The sequence below is a fragment of the Neofelis nebulosa genome, chromosome 8 (assembly GCF_028018385.1).
Source record: "Neofelis nebulosa isolate mNeoNeb1 chromosome 8, mNeoNeb1.pri, whole genome shotgun sequence".
Classification (NCBI taxonomy): domain Eukaryota; kingdom Metazoa; phylum Chordata; class Mammalia; order Carnivora; family Felidae; genus Neofelis; species Neofelis nebulosa.
This window is the reverse complement of record NC_080789.1, coordinates 49,061,069-49,083,359: the sequence shown is the minus strand read 5'-3', so window position 1 is coordinate 49,083,359 and position 22,291 is coordinate 49,061,069. Positions and strand designations below refer to the sequence as shown.

At 41.7% G+C, this 22,291-nt stretch overlaps 1 protein-coding gene across 1 annotated transcript; it reads right to left on the bottom strand.

Annotated features, from left to right (window-relative positions):
• Nucleotides 1–11,709: 11,709 nt before the first annotated feature.
• IL22 (interleukin 22) lies at nucleotides 11,710–16,647 on the bottom strand. Its single transcript, XM_058682281.1, has 5 exons — nucleotides 16,462–16,647; nucleotides 15,965–16,030; nucleotides 15,697–15,840; nucleotides 14,727–14,792; nucleotides 11,710–12,019 (listed from the first exon to the last, which is right to left on the bottom strand). The coding sequence occupies exons 1-5, from the start codon at nucleotides 16,645–16,647 to the stop codon at nucleotides 11,942–11,944; spliced, it is 540 nt and encodes a 179-aa protein (XP_058538264.1). The 3' UTR covers nucleotides 11,710–11,941.
• Nucleotides 16,648–22,291: the final 5,644 nt, after the last annotated feature.

Below are 22,291 nucleotides of genomic sequence, written 5' to 3'. Positions count from 1 at the left end.
TAATTCCTAGGGATCATAAATCCTAAACTCTACATAGCTATAAATAAGAAGTAGGTGGATCTACTTTAAACTAGTCATTCTATTTGTAAAAAACCCTGAAACCCAATATTTTTTTTCCAGGATAGAGCCAGAAGATAGAGATAAGAAATAGTCATAGATTGATAAATATACTTAATACAATGATATCTGGGTTTTGTCCTTTCAGAAAAGGTAGGTCCCTCTCTGTCAGACAATTCCACCCAGGAAACATGTTTATCTTATGTTTACATCATCAGAGGGATGGATGAGATCAGGAGGAAGAAAGTGGATCTGGAACCTGGATTCATGGAACAGCATGAAGAGGAAAAGTGCATGAAAACCCTCTGAGCGTCTTAGCCTATGTTCCCGGTTCTATGCTGGGTGACTTATACTCTGTATGTCTTCCCCGTGCATCATTCATTATTCATTCATTCACCAAATGTATTTTGAGCGTTTGTTATTTCCCAGGCTTACTGGGGCTCAGTATGCACCAATAAACAGAACAGAAAATGATTGATTTCATAAAACATCCTCGTGATAGTAGAGGATGGGGAGGACAGACAATAAGTAAATATAATAGATATAACTTATGTAAGCTACAAGCCAGTTATGTACAGTTGGAAAATGAAGCTTTGGAGAAAATGGAATAGAATAAGGGGGGAGAGGTGCTGGTGCTTGGATGGGGATAGGTTGTAAACAGGATGATCACAGAAGGTTCGATGGAACATTTAAGCAACAGTAGAATAAAGTGATAAGCAAGTCACAGGGGTACTTATTCAGTCCAAAGGCATAGTCAATGCAAAGTCCTTAGGGAAGGTGCACACTCAGTGTGTTCCATACACCTAGGAAGCCTGTGTGATCAAACCTAGAGCAAGGGAGGAGGGTAGAAAAATGTGAGATAGAAGAGGAAATGTGGACACAGTCACAGCCTTTGAGAGAGAGCATGCAAGCAAGGGAGGGGCAGAGAGAGAAGGAAAGAGAGAACCCCAAGCAGGCTCCATGCTTAACCAACTGAGACACCCAGGCGTCCCCAAGTCACAGCCTTTAAAGCTATTAGTGGGACCTCAGCTTCCACCCTTGGTCATGTGGGATATTTGAACAAAGGAGCTATATTGTCTGACCTAGGTTCTTTAAAAAGGAAACAGGAACCAAATACCCAGAAATAAATGAACAGATAAACCAAGTTTGATACATCCATACGGTGAAATGTTAGTGATAAAAAGGAATGTATAGCTGACGCACATATGCTACAACACGGAAGAACTTTGAAAACAGTACGCTGTTTTCAGTGCAAAAGGTCACATATTTATGATTTCACTTCTGTGACACATCCAGATGGGAAAATACAGAGACAGAGGTCAGCCTCATGATCGCCAGGGCTGAGAAGGGGAAACGGGGGAGTAGCTGCTTAATGGGTACAGGCCTCCCTTTGCAAGTGATGAAAATGTTTCAGAACTGGATGGAAGTGGGGGTTAGTACACTACGAATGTACTAAATGCCGATGGATTGTTCACGTTTAAGTAGTTAATTTTATATTATGTGAATCTCACCTCGGTAAAAAAAAAAAGGAAGGAAGGAAAGGAAAAGAAAGGAAAGGAAGGGGAGGGAAAGAGAGGAAAGAAAGAAGGAAAAGGGGTAAAAGGGAGAGAGAGAGAGAGAGAGAGAAGTAAGGAGAGCCCGGCCACTGGTGCAGCAGAAAAGAAGCTACCGCTGTGCCATAGCTCTGCTGAGCTTTATGGGAGGGCCTGGCCCTTCCCTTCTTGTTTAATCCAGAAGACAATTGTTTTTTATTTTTTGGTTTTTTAAAATTTTTTTTTATGCTTATTTATTTTGAGACAGACAGAGACAGAATGCGAGTGGGTTGGGGCAGAGAGAGAGGGAGACACAGAAGCAGAAGCAGGCTCCAGGCTCTGAGCTGTCAGCACAGAGCCCAACACGGGGCTTGAACTCACAAGCTGTGAGATCATGACCTGAGCCAAAGTCGGACGCTCAACTGACTGAGCCACCCAGGCACCCCAAGACAATTGTTTTTTTTAACTACGTTGCCTATGTGAACATTTTAGTAGCTCTTGAAAAACATTTTTAAGAAGAAACTCCTACCTCATCCACCTTTTCAAACATATTTAGATCTGTTTGAATGCTTTTTTAAGAGGTGAAATCATGACCTGGCTACTTGTTTTTCTGTTGCACCAAGAATCGGTGGAATTCAGACAGGCCTTGACTGTCATATGTGAGCACTTAATAGTCCACGGGCTGGTTGGGAGAAGAACCCTTTCATACCCGAAAATATAGAGAGAGCTTCTCATTACGCTGGAGGCTAGGTAGCTTCAGAGCGTCTGGCACCGCTCCATTTTACAGAATCCAAGGAAGTTTAATCATATGCCCAGGTGACCCTTAGATCAACAAGGCGGAGGATTCCATCCGTGCTCACAAGACCCCAAAGCCCATGTGCTTCCCACCGCCCATGCGGCCTCCCACCGCACTGGAGAGCAAGACATAGGGACTATCTGAGGTTGTGAGGGACACTACAGAAAATAAGAGATGGCACGGTGACCTAAGGAAAAAGGAAAAAGAAGAAAAACACTTCAAGAACAGTAAAACAATTATTTATGGTATTTTACAGCCCTTACATATACATTATAAAGGTATCTAACGTTATACTTCACAAAGTATTCCTTTACTCGGTCTCCCCAACGTTCTGTAAGAGGGAAAGGAGGACTTGTGTTTTGTTTTTTTTTGCAGTTTGCAGGTGGGAGAGCAGAGATGGAAAGAGGTTAAATGACTTCCTTGAAGGCACAGAGCCAGGAAGTGGCCAACCTAGGTTTGACCCGGGTCTTTGGAAAACAAACCCAATGGCATTTCCACTGGACCATTTTGCCTCTGGGTTTATAAGTAAACATGATTTATGTATGACTCCAAGATCTTCTGATGGGAAACGTAAAAATAAACCTACTATTAAAAAATTGTCATACATCCCAAGAGCTCTTTTTATATAGCCATCTTTTTCATAGCTCTGTAGGCTTTGACACATTGGTATCAGACATATTGGCCATTCATTCTCTGGCAATGAAAGGCACATCATCCATAAGTCCTGCCGAAAATATGACACCCTAACCACGATTTCAAAAATTAAAAAATCAGAAGCCGATTATACAAACCCACCACAAAGGAGAACAGAAAACTGATCTCCACAGCTGTCCCCTTCGCTCAGACCAGCAGAAGAGAGAGAAAGGATACACGATGCACAAATCCAAGCATCCTCCAAAGTTTTGTCAGAGCACATATGACCACAAGACAGCCTTTGTACCTCATTTTCTAAGTGCATTAAAAATAAGGTTTGCAGTAATAACAGCAAGACTGGGGACAGAGTTTAGAAATCATGATTGTGAGAGTCACAGAAATAGATGTGCCTTTTCCATCAAAATGGATCAATCATCTGTCCTCATCAGCCCTGGGGACCTATGGCAATCAGCATAAACACCTAGTAGACAGCTACTCAGACTGAGCAATGCATTTGAACCTGAACTTACAGGCCACCAGCAACATGATTTCCCCCTTCAGGACTTGCTCTCACATTCAGAGTAAAAGCCAAAGTCCTTTCCATGGCCTGAGGGCCTGCTTGATTTTACCTGTTCCCCTTCCATTTCTGGCTTCTGCTCCTCCCGCTGTCCCTTTGCTCTACTGCTCTAGCCACAACACTTCCCTGATGCTCTTGGAACTCACGAAGCACACATTCGTCTCGGGGCCAATGCTTTCCGCCTACATACCTGCATGGCCAGCTCTCTCACATCTTTGAGGACTTTGTTCAAATACCACCTTCTCAGCAAGGCTTTCCCAGGATATCTGCTATGGACTGAATGTTGTTCCCCCCAAATTCGTACGTTGAAATCTTAATCCCCACTACCCTAGAGGGTGACCATATTTGGAGATAGGGTCTTCAAAGAGGTAATTAGTTAAAACGAAGTCCTCTGGGTAGGCCCTAATCCAATATGACTGGTGTCTCCATAAGAAGAGGGAGATTAGGACACAGACATACACAGAGGAAAGGTGGCCATCTGCAGGCCAAGGAGGAGGCCTCGAGAAAAACTAGCCTTTCTGACACCTTGATGTCAGGCTTCCAGTCTCTAGAACTGTGAGAAAATAAATTTCTGGGGTTTTTTGGTTTGCTTTATTTTGTTTTGTTTTTAATGTTTATTTATTTTGAGAGAGAGAGAGAGAGAGCATGAGTGGGGTAAGGGCAGAGAGAAAAGGAGACAGAGAATCCGAAGCAGGCTCCACACTGTCAAGCACAGAACCCGATGTGGGGCTCAAACTCATGAACTGTGAGATCATGACCTGAGCCGAAATCAAGAGTTGGACGCTCAACCGACCAAGCCACCAGGTGCCCCTAAATTTCTGTAATTTAAGCCAGTCAGCCTGTGGTGCTTTGTTACCACAGCCCCAGGAAATTAGAGTAATTAACCACACGCCCCCCTCCTCTATTTCATTTTTGTTTTATTTTTTTCAAAGCCCTTATCATTCTCTAACATAGGACATATTTTATGTATGCATTTTGTTTACTACCTCCTTCACTAAAGTCTATGCTCTTATCAGAGCAGGGATTTTTGTCTTCTTGCTCACTGCTCTTACACCTGTTCTAAACAGTGACTGTCACAGAGTATGTGTTCAATAAATACTACGCCCCAACGGGAACACCACTGAGTGCCCTGGGAGGTGAGAAAAGACCAAAGGGCAGTCAGGGTTCGAAGGAAGAGGGAGGAAGAGATTTGGGTGCTGGCACAATAACTCTGCTTTGGGAGGGCCTTTCTAAATGTTTCTTCTTGACCCACTTCTGAGCTATGTTGGGCAGCCACAAGCAGCTCTTTATCTTCTAATGCTGTCTAGAAGATCTCTGCAGAGCCCACAGTGGGTATCCCCTCCCCTGCCTTCTGTATTGTTTCCTGTCTCTCCTCTGCATTTCAAGCCAAACCAGAAGTCTACAGAAGATATCAGACCAGCTGCCCATCTGGGCTGGACAGGAACCTCTCATGCAGCTCTGTGATGAGTGATGCCAGCTACTCCTAGTTGTTCTGTATCTTTTCTTGTTGCTCCCTACACACCAGCTGTTCACTTGCCTGCAGTTAAACACATCTGTGCTTTTTGTATTGCAGGCCTGGGTCTCTCTGAAGGCAGGAATCAGCTAATAAGAGGTCTCTATCCTTCCCACAAACTTGTTTTTGTGCTAGTGTCTTCCAGAGGTTCCTCCCTGAATCAATGCATTCATTCTTTCAAAACATGTCTTGAAAGAATTATACACACACACACACACACACACACGTACTATATATGGCACATATATGCATGTATGACATATATGTATATATGTATATGCCATTTTGCTGCTCATAGTAGATCTTATATACTTAACTAATTACCTCTTTGAAGACCCTATCTCCAAATATGGTCACCCTGTAGGGTAGTGGGGATTAAGATTTCAACGTACGAATTTGGGGGGAACAACATTCAGTCCATAGCAGTCCCTATGAAAGAGAGAGAGAGAGAGAGAGAGAGAGAGAGAGAGAGAGAAGTACCTTATATATATTGAGCACATGTTATGTGCCAGGTAACATGTAGGCAGTGAACAGAATAAGCCAAAATCCATAACGTCATGATGCCTAGATTCTAGTAAAGAATCTTGTTAACCCAGGTTTCCCAGAAAATAGAGCCTGAAGCAAAGCTTGAGTGCTGATCCTTTATTAGGAGCAATGAAATGAAGGGAGAAAAATGAGGCCAACAAGGATGGTCAGCACCTTCATGGTGGTCACTAGTAAGCTGGCCAGTGTTTTATGAAGAGGGCCAGTCTGTTGGGTGGCTCCAACAGGCTGTATAGAAACACTATGCCTGGGATCAGACCAAAGGAAGGGAAGAAGAGGATGAAAATTATATGCCAACATCCTCCCTTGAAGATTTGCCTAATAGAGAGTTAACTTCTCATGCCTCTGGCCCCTTCAGCACTTCAGGGGAAGCAGACACCATAATCTGCCCCACAGCACTTTTTCTGAGTTCAAAGAGACAGAAGGAGCCAGAAATGATCATTGCAGTAGCAGTTGAAAACAAGAGAGACCAAGAGAATCTGAGATGACCCATAAGATGTGTTTACAAAGATTTACTTTCCATTGTAAAAAAAAAAAAAAAAAAAAAAAAATTCATTGTTATCAAAAATAGCTAACAACAATGTAGATCATCCGTTGTGATAAATGTATCACTCTGTTGGGGATGTCAATATTGGGGAAGTTGATGCATGTCGGGGGGGAGGGGGGATATATATGCTTATATTTGAAATTTCTATACCTTCCTCTCAATTTTGCTCTGAACCTAAACTCTAACAAAATAAAGTCTATTTTTTTCAATGGGTAGCAAGATAAAACATTATTATAGTAATGATTACAGTTCATGGTTTTGCTATAACAACTTGTAGTTGATAGGGAAATTTAATTTTAAGTGTAATTTTTGTTGACTCTGGTTTATACTCAATGCTGAATTCATTTGCCATCCTGTCACTCAGAGCAGATCTTATTAGTTACCCATGAAACCATTCCCTTTTAATCTTGCTGGGAGAATTTTTTGTGCCTAATGCTGGAAAATGAACTATGAAGGATCTAAGCCAAGGGTTGTCAAATTACAGCCCAAATCTGACTCACAGACTGTTTTTATAAACCCCAGGAGCTAAGAAATGGTTTTATACTTTCAAAGAATAGAGGAGGAGGAGGAAGATGGAAGTGAAGAAAAAACATGCAACAGAGATAATATGTAGCCTCCAAAGCGTAAAATATTTACTATTTTGCCTTTACTTGTGCCTGAGCAGTTATTTGTTCGTCTTCCTCACGAGGCTGTCAGCACCCTGAGGGCAGCATCCAAATTATATCTAACCTTCTATTTTCATAGTCCCTAGTCCAGGATCTTGCTACCCTATGATCTCAACAGTTGCTTACGGAACTAAATTGAATTGAAACGTCTAAGGGTGTTATTGAGTCAAACAGCAATGTAAGAATCATAAAGTTCCTGGGCAGTCACTGTGCCTAAAAATAGCATCTGTTGCAATGGCAAGTGGAAAATGTCATAGATGAAACAAGAGCTCAGCAGAGCATCTCACAGCATGCAGGTTTCAAAGAGAAACAGCACAGGCTAGTAAGGGCACAACAGATCGATTTCTTGATGGTATTGAGCTTATCCTGCACACACATCGCTAAAGTAAGATATGGGATGCAGAGAATGAGCCAGAGAGTTAAACCCCGTAGAAATAAGGAGAGACTGTGACTAAAATAGGCATGTAGGGTCACCCTGAATATCTTGGATCAAAAGAGGAGAGAGAAGGGGCTGCACACAGGACAGACAACCAAAACACAAGGTTGAGAGCCGTGGAAATTACTCAAGTGTAATAATTCTCCCTTCCCCTAGCTGGCGTAGTAGCCTGATTTAAAGATACCCCTGTTTGTCTGGCATGAAAGCAGGGGAGAGGAGAAAGACTCCAAAGGAACAAGAGCACTCCTGGCCCAGAGGGAAGGAGAGAGCTCTTTAGTTCCTGCATGTTGATGCAAGTGCCTCTCTTCCCCCATGGAGAAGTCTGTTGGATAAATAGGATTTTTTTTTTAATTAAATAAAGTGTTTTGATTTTAGAATTCAAAATACTATTGTTTCTGATTTTGCTTTGTTGCAGGGTCAAAATTTACAGACCACTCAGATATGCCAAAAACTGGCTTTCTTTATTGTCCATGGATGATACCTAAATTAACAGACTTCATCTTGTTGCTATGTGACTCGGGAGAGAATGGAAGAGAGAAAAGGAATACATAGATCAGAATCCCAGCAGAAAACATGTTGCATTCAAACTGGGTAATAGAGAAGAGTTTCATAAGGGATTAATTTTTCTAAGGTGTAGAAAGAGTTTAAGGAACTCCGTAAGAAGCAGTGCAATGCCCTAAAGCTAAAAATAGCTGGAAGCCTATTGGGAAACAGGGTTGAGAGCAATTTCCAAAACTAGGAAAGAAAGCAACATGGAAGAGAGCTATCTGCAAGGAACCACGGCATTTGGTAGAAGTATACAACCAACCTGCGTAGAAATCTGGCAGGAAGTCCCAGAGGAATAAGTATTCCGCCCTTCTTCAATCTCCGGCTAACTTCTCCCACTTGCCACATGCAATCGAAAGCCAGAGAACAAACACATATATGAGGCATGTCGTATACGTCAGCCTCTCTGAGCAGAGAGCAGAGAGTGCAAGAGAACAGAAGATGGATATGGATAGCCAGATTGGCACAACCCATCTCTTTTGTCTTCAGCATCCACTCTTGGATTTGCTGAGGTGAAAAATGTAGGTCTCCAGCACAGGAAACCCTTAGAATCTCATCAACCACTGTGTAGTTACAGGACAATATCAACGTGGTTATATTCCCACTTGCAAACTAGAATAACTTCTACCGTATTCTTCATATAAGAGGTGGGGGAAAGGGAAAAGGGGAAAAAAGGACAAATGGAAAAGTTATCTGCTATAGTTCTTATTTTTATAGCTGTTCACAGGACCTACGTTAATAATTGTGAATTCCTTCTTCTACCACTCATTCCATGTTTCCTTTACCCTCTGCCTGCACCTCCCTTGGATGGGGTCCTTCACTTGGTAAAGTGACTTAAAACCTCATTGCTATGGAAATGAAGTTCTTGAGGATCCTGTCTTTTCCAGTTGATGTAGTTTTCCATTGACAAGACTACTGTGAATTGACAAGACAATCTAGTCCATACCTTTGGTCCAGTTACAGTCTACCCAGCAGTCATGGTGTAATGGCAGTATGATTTTCTCTTACTGACAAGGATCCATCATCTCAGTGTTCTCCACCTATTATTTCAACAATAAGTATTCACTGGGGAGGAGCCAAGATGGCAGAACAGCATGGAAGTTTTTTTGTGTCTTGCATCCATGAAATACAGCCAGACCAACACTAAACCATCCTGCACACCTAGAAAACTGATTGGAGGATTAACACAACAATCTGCACAACCTGAACCACAGAATTCAGCAGGTACGCAGCGCAGAGGGGTGAACTTGGGGAGCGAGAAGCCGGGCGGTCAAGGAGGTGCTTTTGCAGGCAAAGAAAAGACGGAGATGGGGGGGTGGGGGTGGGAAGAGAGGAGAGAATATGGGAAAATCGCCCCTCCCCAAAAGCAGCTGGAGAGAAAGTGGAAAATTGGAATCAACAATAAGCATTCACTGAAAGTACATTTTAAAGGTAAAGTCACTGTAGCTGTGGTTGCCTCAGAGACAAGAGGACCTCGGCTTTCAACCCTTGGTATCACTGCTTCTCATCTGATATGTGTCTTCGCTCAAATCTTAAAATCCTGACCTCTTTTCAGAACAAAATCACCTGTCTGTCTTTACTTTCATTCCTATCTGGAGAACTACATACTAGCGAATAATATAGTATAAATAAAAAGCCAGAAAAAGAACTAACAGATCACTTTTCCTCTGAATGTATATGACCTACACAGAGCCCTTATTTCCTAAGCAATCCAAACTAAGTGTCACAGAGAAGGTCACACACCAGTTTCCCTGGCTCTACTCTCATCCACTCCAGTGCAATCATTACCTCTTCCCTAAACTATTGTGCTGGCATTGTTTCTAGTCTTACCCCTGTTAAACTTAGTCTCCATCCAATACCAGAGCGATCTTTATGAGTCATATCAAGTTTTTCCCACGCTTGAAACTCTCTAGTGGCTTCTCATCAGTCCTGAATGCTGGTTAGTGTCTCTGGGGGCTTGCGTCTCATACAACCTCACAGATGAATCTCCCCAACACCCAGGTGTTGCCATCTGCTGCTGGGGGAGGAAACACCCATGGCCTCTGCCAACGCCAAGAGTAAGAGCAGTGCTCATAGTGCCAGCCAAATGCAAAAGAATTGCTACAGCAAGTACCAAGGATTATGTCAAGACTCCCTGTGGGAAATTTGGACTATCTCATGCAGCTGCAAAGTTTGCCAGAACCACCCTTGAGAACTGAAGAAGATCCTGGTACCTTCTGCTTTATGTTCATCGGCATTCAGAATTTTTTAAATCTCTTTATTTTAGACTCCTTGCCCTAGATGGAAGCATTCATGAATCCAATTCTAAGGGTATTCTTCCATTTATGGTTTAATTCCTAGAAGATTGGTCAAAAGTAAGTGAAATCACGGGCTCCTGGGTGGCTGAGTCGGTTAAGTGTCCAACTGTGGCTCAGGTCATGATCTCATGGCTCGTGAGTTTGAGCTCCACATCGGGCTCTCTGCGTCATCACAGAGCCTACTTCAGATCCTCTGTCCCCCTCTCTCTGCCCTTCCCCCCATTCATTCTCTCTCTCTCTCTGTCTCTCTCTCTCTCTGTCTCTCTCTCAAAAAAAATATGTAAAATCCCCAAATTTTGCTCAAATTATTACCCTGAGATTCATTTGGAAGGAGAGAGGAAAAAGTCCAAAACTCCAGCTTATCCCAGAAATAACTATAATTGTATTAAAAAGCTTAGCTGGGGTACCTCTTAGTATTTGCAGCCCACACCCAAAAATATTAACTTCAATTAACCTGTGAGTGAACTTACAATTTACATATGTGCTCACCAGTCACCACCAGGTTTGACCTAACCCTGCAAGAATTTGGCAAATGATTGGTGAGTGACCTATACAATAAACCTGGGATTCTTGACTTTTCAGAGGAGGAAATACTGTAAACAGTCGACCACTGACACACTGACCTCTCCTGACCACTGGCTTTCACCTTCGGTGGAAAGAACTGTATATTCCTCAACGCTGGTGTCATTTGTCCATTCTTCTAGATACAGCTCATCCAACTAGCTCTATTTCTTTTCTCTTTTTTGAACCATTGCACAAATTTGGGAGAGTCCCTGAACTCAGTCCACTTCCCCTTTACTTTGTTTCCTGACTTACAGGAAAACTGGAGAATGCCTTCCTTAATAGATTCAATCTAGTTCCTCCATAGCACCGGGGGCTACGTGTATTTCTCTGCGAGCAACATCACCCCATTCTTTTATCCACAAACTGGTAATGATGCCAATGGATCCTTTTCTGTGTCTTACTGTTTTCCTTTCAGAATTACATGCTGAATCAGCATAATAAATCTACATAGGCAATATAAAAGAAAGCCCAGAAATCCCATAGACCTAGCTCAATACAGGTCAACTAAAGTTACCCAATGTTTTTTTAACATGTCTCTGATTCAATTGTCTCATCCTTAAAATAGAGATAATACTAACAGCTACCTAACTGGCTTAGATTCAAGAAAAAGTATATGAGGTTCTTGGCCCATTTAGCAAATGAGAATGTTTACATGATGATGATGATATTAAAGGGAAACAAATCACAAAGCCACAAGACTTAGGATATCAAAGTGTTTATTAAGGTCAAATAAACACAGCTCCATAATTATTGTCATAAATATTAGCTTTTTACTTAAGTAGCAGTATCATGTAATATTTCTATAAATAAATCTATATTATTAAAATGACATAAATAAAATGTGTACTTACAACAATAAATAAATTCATAAATATAAATATTGATTCTGGAAATGAAGTTATTTAGGGCTTTTTTTTCCCTAAAGGAATGGGAAGTAATATTTTTTATGGGAGTAGACAATTGTTTTAAAAAAAATAAGTTTCTGGGTATAAAACACCAACCACAATAAAATTTTATCAATAATTCTCATTAAGCATGGAAGGTCTACCTTCTGATCCTGTGGACACAGGTGACATTGTTCTCTATTTTAAGCTAAGCAGCGGTTTACTTAAAATCCACCCATGATTAAAAAGTTTGGCTTCCCATTTCCCTTTTGGTAAAAGAAAGCTTTAAGGGATCTTGTTATTTCTAAGGGGCAAGAAGGGTTAGTCATCCATTTTCCAGCTTTGCTCTGTTCAATTACAGGCGTTTCTCAGGGCCATAAACAGCAAATCCAGTTCTCCAATTACTTTGATCTCTCCATTCTCTCCAAGCTGTAAAAATAAGAACACATGAGTATTTGAGCATTCATACCATACTTTTTAAAGAGGAACAAATTAGAAAAAGATGGTTGGGTTGCTGGAGACAAAAACCAAGTTTTTGCCTTTTGTAAAAGACTAATAACAATACCCTTTTAGCAGCATATAACATGATTTGCCATAGAGCTTACAATTATGGCTAACTGAACTTTAAAGGCACCAACGGGCATCAAATCTCAGTTGTATCTACACTAATGAAGCTGTTTAAAGCCACTTCCTAACCAGAGCAAGCGGATGGGAGCTGTGCAGACATCTGCAGGACCGAATGCCCCCACTATGCTCTGCCCTCCCTCATAGCCTCACTACAGTCTATGACCACCTAATTATAACAGCTCAGCTCACACACTTTTGATTTTTTTTTTTTTCAACATTTTTTATTTATTTTTGGGACAGAGAGAGACAGAGCATGAACGGGGGAGGGGCAGAGAGAGAGGGAGACACAGAATCGGAAACAGGCTCCAGGCTCCGAGCCATCGGCCCAGAGCCTGACGCGGGGCTCGAACTCACGGACCGCGAGATCGTGACCTGGCTGAAGTCGGACGCTTAACCGACTGCGCCACCCAGGCGCCCTCAGCTCACACACTTTTGTACCAAAACTGTACATTTACCAATACACGTGAGCTTCTTCTGTTCTCACCTCCTTAACAAAGGGGGAAAACAACAACAGGTTTTCACTTTTGTAGGGAAAATACCAAATAAGTCCCATCCAGTTGCTTTAATTAGTAGAAAGTCAGATACACATTATAACACCACTTCTCTCCTCCTCCTTCCGGGTAGGCTGTAAATGAAGCTTTCAAACTCCATAAGAGAGAGAACTCAGATTCAAGTTCAAAGCATTCTCCTCTGAAATTCATCTAATCTATTAAATTTGCTCTAGAGTATTTCAAGGAAAACCGTAAGCCATCATTGTCCTCTCTGCTTTGTTCTCCTTTCACTTCCTCTTGTCTTCCATCATTCCACCTTTCCATACTTCCTTTGACATAATGCCAAGCGATATTTCTTGTATCTCAAAGACTGCCAAGACTGTAAAGAATGTTTGAAGTTAGCTTGCCCTACTGTCTATCATCCATTCTACCACAGCCTGCTCTCTGCTTGTACCTGCAGTGACAGGGACATAACACCTCCAAGACCGCCCTCCCATTTCAGCCAGTGTTGAACAGTTATCTCTGGCGTTGAGCTTCCTCTGGGTAATGTTCCTCTCTTGCCTATGCTCTCTGGAGCTACAGGGTTAAAACAAAAATACCATAACCGCTCTTCTAGGTGGCACCCCATTGCAAGAGTTGATTCTCCCAAAATGGATTAAAATTTGTTTTAAAAAATGCATTTAAAAAATGCTTTAAAATTTGTTTCCCCACATGGATCACCGTCAGATGTTTCTCTCCCACCCTGCATTTTTCTAAAGCCAACAAAGTAAACTGACGTCAGGAATTTTTCAGACCAGAAGTGCAAAGCACTTCTTTGCAATGGCATGCTAATATCCAGCCCTCCACATCGAGGTAATCAATATATGACAAGAGAATTGATCTTCACAATGAAAGGCTACAAAGCCTTCCACTATCCAAGGAAGAAACAGACACATTCGTGAAATCATGATCAGGAAGAAATCCTTTTTTCAAGAAACATCAAGGTGGGAAGGAAAAGAAAATTTAGGTTACACCTGTTAGTGAAAATTCCATCGGCTAGAGCTTTCGTGCTTCTGAGGTGTAACTGTGCCTGTCTGCAAAAGCATCACTTTCGCTGCTAGTAATCATTCCACTGGTTTTTGGATGAGTCACAACTGCTAGTCTCAGCTTTCTACTATTGTTCTTTTCCCCAAATAGGCCACGTGACAGTATCATTCACTGTTCGAATATACAGTAGCCTACATAAGATAAATGCTCACTGGGAATTTGTTGAGGGAAGGAGGAAACCAGAAAGGAAGGGGAAAAGAGAGAGGAAGAAAAGATTATTCCCAGTTCAGACTTTCATTCACTATATGAAAGCCATTACTAACATTTCATTCTATTTGAAACTGTATAAAAGAAATTAGGGGTGGCTCACTCTTGCTTTTAAATTAAAACCTACAGCTGTTGGGTATTGTACAATGATGATTAAATATAAGCATGAATCATTCCAGAGATTCATCCCCTACATAAGCCCAGCTCTTTTATTATGATTGTTCTGGGCTTCTCTCTCCAAGTTTTAAACCATCAAATCAATGGCTTCAAAAATCACCTCAAATAAATTTTCCCCCAGGTGCTTTTCTGTTTTTTGAACAGGTGCCTGTTCAGATTACACGCTAGTAGGAATCTCAAATTTCCTGAAGAATTAATAAAACTAAAACCAACACAAATTGCTGCTGGAAATAGTGTTGCATGGAGTATTCAGGAGATCTGCCTAGTAGCCCTGGCTTTGCTACTGGCCATGCCCAGAACATGGGGTGATGAGATTAGAAGACCTAATTTCCCACCCGGTTCTAGGATTCTAGGATTTGCAAAATTGGGAAGCTTATTTATAAATATACAGACACATCCATGTATATGCACCTAGATGATCAACCCAGTGGTAGGCGAATCAAGTAAAAAATTATCCATAGGAGGAAAAAAGAAACAAAGGGAAGAAAAAGAAAGTGACACGTGTCTCTCCTCTTTAATAATTTAGCATTAATAGTTATTAGTAGTACCTTTTTCACTGTGTCCTTCAGGTTTTGCACATTTCTCTGGATATGCTGGTCATCACTGTCAATATGCTACAAAATGAAAACCGAAACACTTATTTTAGCTTTATGAACTTGAGTGTCCCTAACCGAGGTGCGTTACAATGCACCTGGAATTAAAGTTCTTAGCAATTTTGCCCACAATGACCCAGATTTCACCAGTGACCTAGATTTGCACAGCTCTTGAATTCCCTTGGACACCAAAATCCAGTCATTTCCCTTACATGGGACCTCTCTTCACCTTTGGGAAATCCTACTGAGGTTTAAGTGTGTGGAAAGAGTGGAGTGGTTTATGCAAATTCTGTGAAGAATAAAACCCTAACTCTCCCTCACAAAAAATGCACGCTCAGAACAAGAAACGGACATAAAGTATGTCTTGGGTGAACAGTAGGCCCTCTTTAATAAATACTGAGTCCCGTCGCTCCACCCAGTCCACCCCAATCTTTTTTCAAAATTTTAAATATTCAGAGCCATCAAGGTCATATACCTCTGACTCGGTCACTTCTTGCAGCATCCAAAGGGCAACCGTGTTTGTCCACCCAGCACCGAATGTTAAATCTTTCCATTACCCTTTCTCTTTCCCATCCCTTCCATCTCTACTCAGAGGAACCATTTCCACATCTAGGCATTTTTTCCTACAGCTCCCAACACCTTTCTCTTCTCACATAACTTAAGTTGCTTTTTCCCAGGAACAGAGGAGCCTTCTGTGCTCTTGTCTTTCAGATACCCTTCATCACCATAAATTCAAAATGTGACTCAATTAAAGCAAAAAAAAACCACTCTGACTCCAAATCACTCCTGTAATGGTGTTGCTGAGGCACCTCTTGCTGCCAGCCTGGGTAGGGGCAGTGAGGGTTGGCGTCGAAGGGCTCTAAAGGGAAGAAGTGGGGGGAGGCGGGCTAGGAGTGGGTGGAGTTAGGGTAGGAGAAGAACTCACACATTGGCTTAGTTTGTTGCTGAGCCTGGCCAGGAAGGGCACCACCTCCTGCATATAGGGCTGGAACCTATCAGATTGGGGGAGCAGCACTTCTTCAAGGGTAAAGTTCAGCACCTGCTTCATCAGATAGCAGCGCTCTCCCATCTGCAGGCAAAAGTGGAACAGCAGGGGTCATGGGAGGGGGCATCCAGAAGATCCAAACCATCATCACCACCATCCAAATAACCACGGATGACACATTGCCTTGCTCATCATGACTATGACTTACATTGACTTCGTAGAACAGTTTCTCCCCAATGAGACGAACATCTGTGTTGTTATCTGCCAAACTAGCCTGGAAGAGAAGAAAAGACAAAGTGCCTGGACGTCAGGGAGATAGGAGAAAAGTCTGTGAGTAGAGATGCATTCTATCCACGTTCCCCAGAGCAGCCCCAGGAAGACTAAAGAAAGAATTCAGATGTGTGCATGAGTTTAAAATAATGCACAGAGGAGTAAAGGGAAAAACAAAAGTCAGGTGGGCTAATAAATGGATTTTTTGGAGTAAAGCTCAATATACATATCCTCAAGGCCAAAGTGGAAGGTCTTCTGGTAAAGCCCAATCTCCAAAAATTCTCTAAAGAGACATAGAAAATAATTTCTGGTCTACCAGTGAGGGTAGATGATGGGTTCCTAAAGATTTTAGTAGTGTCCTGGAGACAATTTTTGGAACTCTCAGGTTCCAAGTAGATAGATGTGAAAGAGAGAGAGAGAGTTTGAGATGAGTACCTCCTTAGCCAACATGAAGGTGCGGTTGGTGATATAGGGCTGCTGGAAGTTGGACCCGTCAAGCCTGCAGTGTGAACTGATGGGCACAGCCAATCCTCCCTGCGTCCACAGGGCAACGAGAAGGAGGCAGCTAGCGGCCAGAGTTCCCATAAGGGAAGAGCTCCCAGGTTTCTGCAGGGCAGCCATCGCAGACACCTCTAACTTAAACAAATGGCGACTAGAAAAGGAGAACCTGGTTTGGAGAGAACAAGAAGCAAGATTACAAGGGAAAGCAATGAGGTATCAAGAAGTTATCATATCAAACCAAGTTTGCTGAAACACTTACCTGTTTCAACGATTCTGCTTGTGATGGAAAGGGAAAAGCTGCTGCTTTTATAGCCCCCAGAACACGTTTTTTTGTGAAAAAGATGACATCAGCAATTATCTAATTTCCAGTACTGTCTTCTGAGAACTACCTAACCACCAGAAGAGCCCACAAAATGCTACCTCCTATTTTTCCCACCCTGAAATGTGAGTGTTTCCCTAAAACGTCACTATTAGGGCCCAGAAGGTGTTTTTACAGATAAATCCCAGAAATTTTCTAAACCCCACTTATTTTTCAAAGAAAACAATTGCTTTGTCTTCGCAGATTCCGGATTCAGCATACTAGTTTTTGATCTTCCGTAGTAGCTGAGTAAACATTTTGGTTGTGGACTCATTTTCCTACCAGCTTCATAGATTCTTATCTCATTACAGGTGATAAGAAATAAAGGACCCATGTCCTATATCCTCTGCTTTAAAATAAAGAATAATGATAGCTTGGAGATAATCACATTTTTAAAATTAATTTTATCTCCTTTTTTCAATATGCTGAATCCTGAGGAAGACTTAAAATTTTAAAATAATAGTGTTGGCTAATCTAAGCACTGTTTTCCTCCCATTCTGTGTAAATATTAACAATTATGGTGGCTGCAAATATATCGTAAAATTTTTTATTGAGGGGCGCCTGGCTGGCTCAGTCAGTGGAGCATGTGACTCTTGATCTTGAGATCATGAGTTCAAGCCCCACGGTGGATGTAGAGATTACTTAAAACAATTTTTTATTGAATTATAATCAGTATCAGTTTAAATTTGGAAACCTTAATGCGAAACAATCTAATTGCCATTTTTCTTAACATGCAAATATTTTAAGAATACAGTGGCTATTGTAGTTTATCTTAAAATTTTACCTGTTCTCATTCTAAACAACACACGTTAAGTCTCAAAATAATATTTCCAAAAATATTTATTTTTTAATGTATTTACTTTTGAGAGTGAAAGCATTAGAGGGGGAGGGCAGAGAGAGAGGGAGACACAGAATCTGAAGCAGGCTTCAGGCTCTGAGCCACCAGCACAGAGCCCGAAGCGGGGCTCAAACCCACAAACCATGAGATCATGACCTGAGCCGAAGTAGGATGCTCACCCATTGAGCCACCCAGGCGCCCCTCCAAAAATCTTATAACAGTTTTTATTATGTGTATGGATGTCTAAGGAAGAGAACCTGGCAATATAGTGGTTATATGTTGACTTTGAATTATTAAAAACACATTGAATTCTTTTTTTTAAGTTTATTTAAGTTTTTTAAATGTATTTAATTATTTTGAGAGACAGAGCACAAGCAGAGGAGGAGCAAAGAGAAGAGAGACAGAATCCCAAAGAGGCTCCGCACCTACAGTGCAGAGCCCGACTTGGGGCTCAAACTCACAGTGAGATCATCACCTAAGCCAAAATCAAGAGTAGGAAGCTTAACCAACTGAGCCACCCAGGCACCACTAAAAATACAATGAATTCTAAATAACACCTAAAAACTCAACTGGAACCCCTCCCAAAGGGTGGGAATGGGGAGCATGTGCTAGGGGAAAGGACGTGCAAATTAGTTTGCTCAGATTTTTCTCCTCCCAACTAGTTAAGATCAGGAATGTTGAAGAACTGGGAGAAGGAAAGCGAGAAATTGAACCTTGAGCATTGGTAGAATGGCACAGACCCAGATGAGGAGCCACAGGAAGGATTAAAACAGCATAAGGACACTGAGCATTTGGGAGGGTGCCTTAGGAGAAAGATGCAAAAGGGAAGATTCAGGAGAGTGCATGAAACTAGACCCATTCCAAATGTTTGCTTGAGGTTGTTTATGAGTCCAAGATGAGGAAACTCTTTTTCATCCAATTTCCCATTGTATGAGATATGGCCATTTTTGTCCAAAATTCTGTATAATTATGTTAGCACTAGATTTATTCTATATTATGGATTAAATAGTCTTTTGTTGGCTTGCCTGGGAATCTGACCAGCATATATAATTTTGTTCCCACGGGAAATAAGGTTTTTTTAAGTTTATTTATTTATTTTGAGAGAAAGAGAGAGAGCTTGGGATGAGCAGAGAGAGAGAGAGGGAGAAAGAGAGAGAATCCCAAGCAGGCTCCATGCTGTCAGCGCAGAGCCCAATGTGGGGTTTGAACCCACGAACCATGAGATCATGACCTGAGCCCAACCCAAGAGTCAGACATTTAAGTGACTGAGCCACCCAGGATCTCTGGGAAAATAAATTTTGACATTATCGAATTATATGCTTCCCAGGGAAGAGTCTCAGTCTTTTTTATCTTCGTATCTCCAATACTTAAAACAGCTCCAGACACGTAAAAAGAAATCAACAAAAAAAGACATTGATCTGTGAATTTAAATAATTCACTAAATATCTTTGGGAACACTCGTGGAGGTAATTTGGAACTGCCTTTACAGTACTTCTAAAGTTGGGGTTGGTGCAGTACTACTTGCCAGCTTCATTATTAACCCTGAATAGGGAATAAATAGCTGTGAAACAAAAACAGAGTGCCAGAAAATGGCAAACCAGTCTTTAACAGCAGCAACATGCGTATTATTCACTATCTAGTCCTGAGGGACAAACATCAAAAAGATAGCGTTGGGGCACCTGGGTGGCTCAGTGGGTTGAGCTTCCGGCTTCAGCTCAGGTCATGATCTCGTGGTTTGTGAGTTCAAGTCCCACATCAGGTTCCCTGCTGTCAGCCCAAAGCCCACAGAACTCGCTTCAGATCCTCGCTTCAGAGAGATCCTCGCTTCAGATCCCTCTGCCCCTCCACCACTTTCGCTCTCCAAATAAAGAAATAAATAAATAAATATTAAAGTGCTAATGGAGCCAAGATCTTAGGCTTCAGTGAACTTGACCAAAACCCGCTAATGTGAAAATCTGCTCTAGGATTTCTGAACAAGAAGTCTCAAAAACCCTTGTTATTAGGAGAGGTTGTGGATACAGTATAAAACTGCTCCTGTGAAAAAACAACTGGAGACAAATGGGTGCTAAATAATTTCAGATCATGAAAGGCCTTCTCTTCAGCTGTTCCCTTGTGAATTTTCAAGCGTCTTCCAGCAGTCACCCTAGATAAACAGCAACCCTGGCTTCCCAGACCCAGACAGACATACCCATTGTTCATCTTTGATTTATGCAACAGTTTTCCTGCTCTAATGCCAGGAAGGGCTAACCAGAATCCCTAACCAGAAGCTAGCCTTCTCTGTCTCACTCACTCTACTCTCCCTAGCACCCAGAATAGTGCCTGGCACATAAATATTCACTGCATGATGAAACTATTTCTCAATTCATTGACTGATGCTCAGAAATCCACAATGCATTCTTTTTCTTTTTAAGTTTATTTATTTATTTTGAGAGAAACATAGCACGAGCAAGGTGGGGGGGCGGGGAGAGAGGAAGAGAGAGAGAATCGCAAGCAAGCTCCACACTGTCAATGCAGAACCCAGTGCAGGGCTACAACTCACGAACTGTGAGATCATGACCTGAGCCAAAACCAAGAGCCAGACGCTTGACCAACTGAGCCAACCAGGCACCCCAACACAATGCGTTCTTTTAAAGTATACATCTCTCTGGGGCGCCTGGGTGGCTCAGTCGGTTAAGCGTCCGACTTCAGCTCAGGTCACGATCTCACGGTCTGTGAGTTCGAGCCCCGTGTTGGGCTCTGGGCTGATGGCTCAGAGGCTGGGGCCTGCTTCGGATTCTGTGTCTCCCTCTCTCTCTCTCTGCCCCTCCCCCGTTCATGCTCTCTCTCTGTCTCAAAAATAAATAAAAACGTTAAAAAAAAATAAAGTATACATCTCTCCAGGAGAAATAGAACTTCAGGTGTCTGGTAAAAAGTCGTGTATTCATCATACTCCTCAGTATAACACACATGATCATTGTTCCCTGCAAGTTTCTCTCTCTCTCTCTCTCTCTCTCTCTGTCCCACTGTGTGTGTGTGAGAAAGAGAGACACGGAGACAGAGAGAGAGAGATCTCACCCTCCTAATCCTCCTTCCTTCTGCACCACACAACATCACCACCTCCACACCTGCCATAGGCCATTGGACTAATGTATTTATACACATTTCTGAATCCTTGTAAAACGTCAAGTGTTGTTGAGCATGCGTAGGTATTTTTATTTTATAGGAATGGTTCTCTTTCTTAATCTTTCACTCAGCACTGTGGTCTTGCAATCTATCCATGTTGCTATGTGCAGACCCTTTTTCTAACATGCCACTCAGCAGTGTATATCCACGCTTTACTTATTTCCCCCCCCCCCCCCTCAGTGGGCACCTAAACCGTCTCCAATTGCACTCTACAGACACTGCAGCACTAAGCAACCTCATCCAAGTCACGTAATGGTATATTTTTGAGAACATCTTCGGGATAGTTACCCAGGAGTAGGTCTACCTGGTCTTAAAGATAAGTTCATTGCCTTTTTCTAGATAACTGCCAAACTGCTCTCCAGAAAGACAGCACTAAGGTTTGTTTTCTTTGGTTTTCTTCGATTTTCAATCCAGATTTGATTTTGCCAAATTTTGGAAGTTTAAAACGCTATCTCATTATTGTTGTAATTCTTTTTTCACACACTTGGAGCCTCTTGAGTTTCCCCCCTCTCTGAATTGATTGTTTACATCTGTTGCCCATTGTTCTAGTGGGCTTTGGGGTTTTGTTGTTGATTTCTAGGCGTTCCCTGTATATTTCATACATTGTCTCCTTTGCTTGTAAGCATAACAAACTCTCCTCTCAACTTGCATTCCACTAACTTCATTAGTTTGGTTTTCGTTGAATAGAAATTTGATTTGGATGACATCTAAGACATTATTTTTTGTCACACAGTTTGCACTTTCCAAGGCTTTGTTTGAAAAGTCTCTCTCCACCTCTAGGTCACAGAGATATTCTTCTGTCTTTTCTTCTATTTATGGTTTTACCTTTTACAATCAGGTCTTTAATGGCTTTTTGTAGATGATGGAAAGTAGGGAATCCAGTTTACTTTCCTCCACATAGCGAGTCAGTTATCCCAACACAGTTCACTAAATGGCGAGTCCTTTATTATGTGCGTATTTCCCATATACAAATAGCTAGCTCTGAGCTCCCTGTTTTGTTCCATTGGTTGGTTGGTTGGTTGGTTGGTTTACTTATTTATTTATTTATTCTTGAGCCAGTTCCATAATATTTTTATTACTGAGGAATATCTTTATATCTGGGAAGGAAATTCTGCTCTCTTTGCTCTTTTTCAAGACTGACGTTGTTATTCATGGGCTTTCATATATTTTTTACATAAATCTCATAATAAATTTGTCCAGTTCCGGAGGGGTGGAGACTCAGAAGAAACTTTGATTGGGCTATCACTTAATTTGAGGAGAATTGGCAACTTTATAAGATGAACTCATTCCATCCAAGAGCGTTTACCTGTTCTCTACTACTTAAGATCTTCCTTCATATCCTTTGACAGTGTGTCAACATTTTTTTCATTGAGGCCTTGTGTATTATTTTTAACTCCTAGTCACTT